At 42.7% G+C, this 9,603-nt stretch overlaps 1 protein-coding gene across 1 annotated transcript; it reads right to left on the bottom strand.

Annotated features, from left to right (window-relative positions):
- Window positions 1-5,962: 5,962 nt before the first annotated feature.
- Window positions 5,963-9,158, bottom strand: LOC141985748 (C-X-C motif chemokine 11-like). Its single transcript, XM_074949937.1, has 4 exons — window positions 9,027-9,158; window positions 7,941-8,067; window positions 7,775-7,847; window positions 5,963-6,088 (listed from the first exon to the last, which is right to left on the bottom strand). The coding sequence occupies exons 1-4, from the start codon at window positions 9,082-9,084 to the stop codon at window positions 6,065-6,067; spliced, it is 282 nt and encodes a 93-aa protein (XP_074806038.1). The 5' UTR covers window positions 9,085-9,158; the 3' UTR covers window positions 5,963-6,064.
- Between the last annotated feature and the right edge of the window lie 445 nt (window positions 9,159-9,603).

Below are 9,603 nucleotides of genomic sequence, written 5' to 3'. Positions count from 1 at the left end.
ACTTTGATTTTCACCAAAGCTGCAGATGGCCAAGACATTACAGAAATCATCATATGCCTTTATTGGTACTGGAAATGCACAAACTGAACAGATGTCAATAGCTCGATGATAGAATTTTTTTTAATGTTTATAGGTTTGCAAAACAAACATTGAAAATATCAGAGAATAACAACTTATTGACATGAAGGGCCTGATTCTCCACTGTCCTCCTTGTGGAATTATCTACACCTGTGCAAAGTGGGTGTAAAACGCCACCAAATCAGCATGGTATCATTTTGCCCAATTTGCCCTTAGCTTGCACAGCTGTAAATGGCTACACATGGTGCAAAACAAAGGCGAATTGGGCCTTATGTCTCACTGGGGTTTTTTCCAGCTCTCATTGACTTTAACTAGAGCTGTGGGTATGCAGCATTTCTGGAACTCAGACCCTATGAACATAATCCAAGCCTCGATCCTCCAACCACACTCATCCTTAACTTGACTCACACAAGTATAGGGCCTCATGGGCCTGCTTCTGTGCTTAAACTTAAGGACATGGATACGGATGCGTGTGCAGGATCAGAGCCTGAGTTTACACTAGTGTCTGTGCTTGGATCAGGGAAGGAAGGTTGAATGTGGCTATGCCATAACTTTTTTCCTTCTGACTGCTACCAGCTAAAGAAAGGGTGAGACTTCGGGGGCAGGGGGAAGGTGCAAGGCTGAGTGAGGGGAATGCTGTGTGTTCCCTTTTTTGCCACCTCAAGTATCGACTGTAATGCAATATTGAATAACATCCCTTCCTAGTATCTGAGACTTATCATGACACCGGGTTAGCAAAATGGGATGATCTGAGACTGCAAATGCAGAGATCAGGCATGATTTACAAGAAATAAAAATGCTTTTATATCATAATCTAAACCAGCTCAGCTTTTGATACCCATACTCCCACTGAGTAGTTATTCTGTAATCAGTGTTGCCAACTCTCGTTATTTTTATGGTGAGACTTATGATATTTGTTGTCTTAAAGTCTTAGCTTCTGGAGTCCTGTGATTCGATGAAAATCTCAGCCTTTGTTGAAAATATGTCTGGCCCTCGTGGTTGAAGAGGAAAACCTGAAAATATGACCTGAATGTACCCTGAAGACTCAGAAACCAGAATGAAAATAAAAACCTGGTGGCTCTTAGATCTCGTGATTTGCAGGCCAATCTTGTGCTGTTTTTTGAGGCCTGACTTGCAATTTCTGAACACTTGAGGATAGCAATGCTGAAATGGTAGCCGTTGCTTTCTCCCCAACCAAAAAACGAAAAAATCTGTCCACTCCTGAGGGAAAGAGGAGAGCTCTACTTGCCTTCTGCCACACTGAAAGCATGGGTCAGTGCTGCTCTTCTCTATCTGCATCAGCAGGCCTGAGCCAGAGGGGGCATGTGAACGGCTCTGGGAAGGGCCACAACTTGGGAGGGGATGTGAAGAATCTCCACATCTGCAGAAGGAGCAGAGGTGTACTGGGGACAAGGGGCAGATGAACACTGGGGCTATGCATATAAAGTGAACGTGAGTTTGGGAGCAGGGACAGATACGAGGGCTGGGCACACAAAACTAATTGATTTGGGTCTGGGTGTGCAATGGTCTAGAAAGGAACCAAAGACAAACGCAAGGGCGCCAGGAGGCTGTAATACACCCCTATTAAAATGTAAAAAAAGGGCAAATTAACAACTCTAAAAATAAAACAGGCATCTATCAATGGAAACAAAATAGCTGTAATCAAAACCAGCATAAAAGAACTCCCTAAAAAACTTAATAAAAAAACAAAATAAAAAAAATAAAAATTTTTTAAAAACAAGCATTCATCAAACAATTAATTACAGCATAACGGTGCAAAACTCATTGGTCCCAATAAAAAAAAATCACTATATAAACAGGGTGTCTTGCCATAAATCTTTGGGTTCGTCCTGCCAAGACTTCCCCAGAGCATCGTGTCGCGACCGACAGAACCCGGCTCCTCCCTACCGGTGATCAATCTAGCTGGCCACTAGGTTGATCCGGACTCTAAACTGGTAACTATAACATCGACTGGTGGGACAGTGTGTGTGTGTGTGTGTGTGTGTGTGTGTGTGGTGTAATTAAATGCATATGCTAATTGTTAAGCATCAGAGGGGTAGCCGTGTTAGTCTGGATCTGTAAAAGCGGCAAAGAGTCCTGTGGCACCTTATAGATTAACAGACGTATTGGAGCATGAGCTTTCATGAGTGAATACCCACTTCGTTCATCCTCCCTGATTGAACTAACTTCGTTATCCCTAGCCTGATTCTTGTTTGCATATTTATACCTGCCTCTGGAAATTTCCACTACATGCATCCGACAAAGTGGGTATTCACCCACGAAAGCTCATGCTAATTGTTGTATCTTCAATAAACATGGCGTTTTGCCTTTTCCCCTGAAAAAAATCCCGTGCGCTTCTTATAAGCATAACACTTGGTTGATGCAGGAACATGGGACCCAAAAATGAAAGTTACTTAGCAATACCAGGAGTTCTTGGCGATGAGTCCAGCAGGTGGAGCTGAGGGGCACAGAATTAACTGCCATTTTGGGGTCTGAGGAGAATCCGAGAGCCCTCCGCACCCTGAGGCAGCACTTCATACAAATTTGCGACACTTGATACAAATCTGTGTAATTTTATTGACATTAAAGATCTACTGGCTTTGTATCAGGTCATGTTAGGTCTGGGTTCTGGAGAAACAAAATGAGCTAGAATCCATATGACAAGGACTTAGCTCACTCACGGCTTGCTCAACATCACTCCCCCTTTGGTTGATGGAGTTCAAAAATCAGAAGACAGACCAAACATGACTAATCTTTTTGGCCAAGCTTCTGAGGCCCTACACTCACCTCAAGGGCATTACTCTGTCTACAATGCAATCACTTTTGAAATCTACATCCAACCAATTCCTAAATTTCTGAGAATGTTCTCAGCATCAAAGGGGAGAAAACTGCTTTTGGTGAAAACTGGAAGGGGAAAATGGGGGACATGTGGAACCCCTGATATCTGGTTAGTAGTCTCATCAGCTTCAAACACCTCTAATTGTCTATATATCCCTTAACAGCAGCAATTAACACCTTCCAGCATAATATCCCCATCTCAGTTTAGAATGTTGACATTTTGAATGGCCTATTACAGAGACTATGGACATTTCTGTGACAATTTTATGCAGCGATGCATGACTCAGTTTCCCCCTCTGACTTTGTATTGCTACCCACTGGTTGTGAAGGAGTTAATTTCTCCCATGTGGCAGGGAAATAAGGGTGTTGGTGTTACTTAGACATGGGTGGGTTGGTGTGAATTAACTGTCAAAGTATCAAAGGAGTTGCCTCAGAGGTATAATGGAATACAAACAACCAGATAACACCTGGAGCCAAGGGAAGCAGAACATGTGAACACAACATGCGTGCAACTTGAAAGAAAGGCCTACATGTGGACATACTATAAAGGCCTACAAGGGAATATATGGTTGCTGCTGCTGCTACCTAGGGCAGAGAGACAGATGAAATCCAGGAGGCTTTGGAAGAGAGGGTGGGTAATTTTGCAAACATGGGCTCTCAGTTAAATTTTGCTTTTCCATGGTAACCTGAGGACCCTTAAATATTGTATTCCAGTTGACTGTAAATGCTGGCTTGTTTTGAAGGGCTGTCCTGCTGGCTGTGTCACTCCTCAAAGCGGTGAAGTCTCTCCCAGGGGTCTAAACTCACTTGGACTGGCAGAAGAGCCATGCTGAGAAGCCAGAGGTCCCAGTGTTGGGGTAGTGGAGGTGCAGAACTCACCACTGCGAAAAGTGAAGGTCTAGGGCCTAGAACAAAGGTGATGCTCCCAGAAGGACTGTATGAAAGCTTTCAGAGTAGCAGCCGTGTTAGTCTGTATTCGCAAAAAGAAAAGGAGTACTTGTGGCACCTTAGAGACTAAGGTGCCACAAGTATTCCTTTTCTCTTTGTATGAAAGCTGGAGACACAGAGCACACACCCTGTAAATTGTGACACCTGTCTGATAGAAATAAGAGACTAAGGTACACAGACCCCAGTAGGTGGCAACCCAGCACCTGCAGCATGGGGAGGAATCAGGGAGGGGAGCACACAGAACTACTGGTATGTACGAGGAATAGGGAGCAAACAGTGTCTGGGGAGGGGGTGGGGCTGTGATAGGGCTGAACCCCCATCATCTGCAAGAGTAACACAGGTACCCAATTAGTCATGCTCTGCAGCTGGGGAGGTGAGTCACTACCTGGCTCCTGGCCAGAGGGAGCAGAGCTAAGCCATAATAAGTAGACTGAAGGTGGTTGGTTTGTAGAGGAGACTGGCTTTTTCAGCTGAGAGGAGTTCAGGGTTAGGGTACAGAGACAACAGGGAATATGGGGGTGGTATAGGCTCCTGCAAGGGAAGTCCTGAGATACAGTTTGTAAGGATTTTGGTAGCCCAGAAGGGTAGGAGAACTATTCAGTTCTGTTTGGACTTGTTTATGATACCTTGGAAGGGGTCTGAACTTAAGTGATATGGCCAAAGGGCTGAGCTGCAGAAGACCTGGGCCTGGAGGCAGGCAGCTGGCAGGAGGTGCTGGAGCCAAAGGTCGCAGCAACATCCTGCACGGATGCAAGGGGTGCTCTGAGGGTGTGTGAGCCCTGCTACAGGGGCAAATGGAGTCCCTGGCATGGGGTGGGGGCTGGTTACAGAGAGTCCTTGAAGTACAGGAAGATGGTACACATGGTGCTTGTGGGTGAGAATGGAGGGATAAGGAGCCAGTGGTGTGCACAATGAGTTCAGTTTACTGAAGTAACAAAATGTTACTACCTTAACTCCCCTAGCTTAATATATATATATATATATATATATATATATATATATATATATATATATATATATATATACACAAAACCCATTTCTTGTGTGTGGGGGATCCTAACTCATGATTTTTAAACTTTGGGGTTGATAATATTGCTCCCATGAGAACTGTGAGCCCCTGAAGTGCAGGGGTAAGTTGCAGCATGCTCCTGTAGACGTTCTTTGGGAAGGGCAGGGCTTTGTTATACAGGACGAGTCCCTCAGCCAATGCAAACACTACTTTGTTGAAATCAGTGGTGCTAAGCTGACTTACGTCAGCTGAGGGTCTGTGCCAAAATGGGTCCAGTAATATTATTCATAGTGTGTTTGGGGGAGGTACGTATTTTTTCCTTAGAAGAAAAAAAAGCAATACTTGTATCCAACAAATCTATTTATTTACAAAACACTTGTACAAATTCAAGATATTATTTCAATGTTTAAAAAAAAAATCTAGTCAGACAAAAAACAAAATGTACCTTTATGTATTTCAAAGTATGTCTTTTGAAATGATTGTACATCGATACTTACTATTCATGACAAATTATGTCTCAATGTTACAATCAGTATGATACAAACTGATGGAGGATAAAAATCCGAAAACGGAGGGTGACAATCCCTCTTAAACTCCCTTGTGAAACAAACAAACCAGCACTTTGAGTTAAAGCTAGGGTTAAAACTCTGACCTGGAGTTTCCTGGCTTTTGTTAGTTTGCATCAAGCATATTTTTATCTAAATGTGGGTTTCCCTTGCACACTTTTTAAAAAGCAGAATGCTCTTCCTGAATATTCATAGAATATGAATGATTTACCCAAAAGACTCAGCTGGTTTCTTTGGGATAGGGTTCTACAGCATCTCTAAGGTAAATGCATATTTAAGCATATCAGAGAGGATCGACTTTTTTTTCATGTCCTAGCAAATCCTCTTTGGCTGAGGTCAAGTCCCTGATACCAAAGGACCTGACAAGGCTAACAACAGCAGTTGAAATAACCCAGTGTGAAGAATGCTGACAGATGCTGACACACAGAAAAACAGATGCAGATATTTTATCTTCTGTGGGGCTGATCACACATCATGATGTTCTTGCATGGCTAGAAGCTATGGAATAGCACTCCAGTGAACAGTTAGGCTTTCTGGGTGCTCGCTTCAGATGTGAGCAGGTAAATGGCATGAGCAGTCATGTCCACTAGTAGTTTTGCACAGTCTTCCTTTCTGGTTGCTGCTGTTAGTTATTTCTCTTCAAGAATTTCTGGAAGGGGGAAAAATACTGTCAGTTCTCTGGTCTGGCCTCCTTCAAGTGCAGTGGAAACTATGTTCCATTATTGCATCGCCATGATAGCAAAGTGCATTACAAAGGTAGGAAAATATCCATGCCCCCACTTTACAGGTGGGGAAACTGAGTCATAGAGGTTGAGCACCTTATACTATGTCACACAAGACTAGATTCTGGTACCCTTACTTATGCTGAATAGCACCTTATTCTATGTATATTCTATTGAAGTCAATGGGACTACTTCTGGATAGCGTAATACTTGCTGGGTGTAAATGTGTCAGAATATGGTTTACAGTCACTAGGTAGCAGCACTGGGAATAGAACCCAACAGTCTTGATTGTCAGGACCCCACTGTAACCAACAGAAGATACTGCTTCACTTGAAAACTTTGCGTCAGTGAACTGGAAGCATGATGCACCACAAAACCCACAAATGCTCACAAGAGCAAACAGCAGGCAGGCAGGCAATGCCAAACCAGAAACACACACGACTATACGTGGGCCACATTCGTGATCAGATTTCCCTTCCCAGTCAGAAAACTTTCAAGTGCCCAGGACTGAAAGCCTCATATCTGCTATTCGGACTCCATTACAGGAGTCTGTTAAATGGTTAACCTAGTAACCATGTATGTTTCCACAGGCCTGGCTCTTCTATAAAGTTAAATTAGAGTTGAGCTATGCACAGTCCATCTATTCATTTAACAATTCTCGGCTATCAGGTCAACTTCCTATTGGAATTAACTTCAGTGCACCTGACAGTATGTTTCTGAACAGCTGTTTTGTAAGGTGACCTTTGGAAAGAGCCATCACTGTGTTTCTGCATGTGCTCTAGTTTAGGGCATGCAATTATTATTTAAACAAGCTTATTCCACTACCCCATACTGTATTCCTATACTTGGGCTTCACCATCTCCCAAAGGATTAGTTTCCTACTGGAGTCACTTATCCATCAATATTTTTTCTTCTTCTATGCTTCTGAGAATAATGGAAATCATTTCAGTGCATTTTGTAAAGGGTTATATTGTGCATTTGTTTTACACCAATATTATGGGTCTCTACTAAGGGGTGACAAATTAAACTCTAGGCCCTGATCTTGCTGCCTCTCATGTCAATGATAATACTTCATGCAGGCAGAGAATCCGCTTCCTCATTGCATCTAATATGTAAATACAATGCATGTAAGCTAGGCTTTTTTAAAATTAAGGGCTCATAAGATCTTGTCCAGGCATATACCACAATTCCCCTTCAGAATGAGCATCTTGATGTATTTGATTTAAAGACCCAGAAACAAAGCCACACAATGATGACTCCGTGATTTAAGAAAAAGGGGTTTAAACCCAGTGTTTTCAGGACTCCTGTATACTGTGCTGAAAGGGGATCCTCTCATCCAATGGTATCTCCCAATACCAGAATGTCAGTGCTGTCAATCCTAGGGTTTTGAGATCCAGGAAACGCAGCTGCTAAAGATATGTAGTAGACTGATAACAGGTTCTGAGACTTGTCTTTCAAATGTCTAACGTTGGAGTTATAAAGGGTTTAGTACAGACTAAAGTAAAATATTTCCTCAAATCCCAAAGTTGCATTCCCTACAACTTGCATCGAAAAACCTCAAAGTGGAGCATTCTAGAAAAAGCCAGGGCAGAGGAGGCATCCTAATGACTTACCTGTATCATGCGTGATGCTAGCTTGGATGTGCTGTTCAGACATTTTCTTTGCCCGCTCCCTTTCAGTGTGACGCTGTCAGGAGAAAAGATGACTTAGCATGAAATGGGACGTGACCGAATAAATACTAAAATAACGTGCGCTGCACAGTATTAATTGTGCACTTACATCACTTCGACTTGCTGACAGCTGCTGCTTTGCCCATATATTTCAACCTTTGCAATATGTTTTGGGTGGATTGCAGGCACACCAGCTGTTACACAAAGACAGCGTCCTCTGCTGGAGGTTGGCATTCCTACGATGACATAAAGAATACGGACATATAAATACATTTGAGCACAGCATTGTTTATTATGATAAAACTACTGGGCCAAATTCTCCTTTCTCTTACGCTGGTGTAACTCCACCAAAGTCAATGTAGGTTTAGCAGATGTGAGAGGTGAAATAAAATAATAGATTTTCGGGGAAGGGGGGTCTATTGCCTGTGTCTGAATTGTCTTCTGACAGATCAGGGCGGAGAGAGACGGTTCTTCAAATGTATTCAGAAAATCAAATAATTGAAATCAGTGGAAGTTAGGAACCTAAATACCTTTGAGAAGCTGGGCCAGAATCACTTGTTAAGCAGTATTTAACCCTTTCATTTCCAGCAGAGGTGGTTCCAAATAACGTTTCAGCCACTGCCTCAATAAATGAAAGTTCGGCATGATCATGGTGGCGTCGGAGACATTTGCACAACAGCACCTGCATGGAGCTGGTGGTGTTAATCCTATACTTTCCCTTTCCGTGATCATGGATAATAAAATTATATCTCTGTAGTGAAGAGCATCTATATTACCATAAACTGAGCATTAATTTACACTTTGCTTGACAAATCAGACTTTTTCTGCTGGGAGAGACCAGTTTCCAGAAGGGGAGGGGAGAAACCACTTTAAGTAACAAAATAAGATTGTACAAAACGAGTGAATTTTTTCCTGTTTGTAGCTTGCTTTGCATTGCCAATTACAAAAAGCCAACAGCTGCCTCTTATTTACTGCCTTAAGTATTTCCTGATATTGTGTCTGAGCAGCTGTTAGCAGGTTTGATCTCTAACATAACACTTGTAAGAGACTGCAAAGCGTTTAACAAGGGGTTTTGTGCTAAGGGTTTGAGATAGTTGATAGTTTTAAGACATTACAGGAAAGAGGAGTGAAGAGCAATGAAAGTTTGCAGGAATAATGTAAACATCAAGCTGTGCCAAGGGAAATGCTACTGTACCTTGCACCAGAACTGCAGCCAGAAGAAGCAGGAGTGAGAGACGAAGAAGAGACTTCATGTTCAGTGCTGTAGCTGCTGCTGCTCCTCTTCCACTTGCTGCTCACTCGGAGGCAAGTAGATGTGGTGTGGGGTTCAGAGGGAGCTTCTGGACTGCTATTTGTAGGGCATTTTCACTTAGTCTATAAGTCTGTAGGCGGGAATTCCCACATCAGAAAACCCCATCTATCTTTCAACAGCCCGGTTTTCTTCCCCGTAGATAAGCAAGTCTGTGCTAGTTTCATTTTCCCATTTAGAAGAAATCCTTACCTATTCCTCTCAATCCAAGGATCTGATCATTTCTGATTTTATTATTTAGTTAGTTTTATATTGGCAGGCCCTGGCTCTATGTGCCGGCTGACTTAGGCATGCTAGTTTCCATCCAAAAACTCTTCCCTCCTCCTGCCCTAGATTTACCATTTTATATGTGGTAAGAATTGCACCTCAGCATTAGAAATTAAAGTATATCATCACCGGGGCTAAATGGGTGCAGATGATCATAGGAATTGCAAGACTGGCTCAGATCCAAGGTCCATCTAGG

Source organism: Natator depressus, chromosome 4, assembly GCF_965152275.1.
Source record: "Natator depressus isolate rNatDep1 chromosome 4, rNatDep2.hap1, whole genome shotgun sequence".
Lineage (NCBI taxonomy): Eukaryota > Metazoa > Chordata > Testudines > Cheloniidae > Natator > Natator depressus.
The sequence above is the reverse complement of the archived record's forward strand: the minus strand, read 5'-3'. Positions and strand labels throughout refer to the sequence as shown.

Coding starts and splice junctions, on each gene's coding strand:
- LOC141985748 (XM_074949937.1), bottom strand. CDS start 9,084: ATGAAGTCTCTTCTTCGTCTCTCACTCCTGCTTCTTCTGGCTGCAGTT. Junction 7,848..7,940: donor TGTCAGCAAGTCGAAGTGAT/GTAAGTGCACAA, acceptor TTCTCCTGACAG/CGTCACACTGAAAGGGAGCG. Junction 6,089..7,774: donor TAGCATCACGCATGATACAG/GTAAGTCATTAG, acceptor TCCCCCTTCCAG/AAATTCTTGAAGAGAAATAA.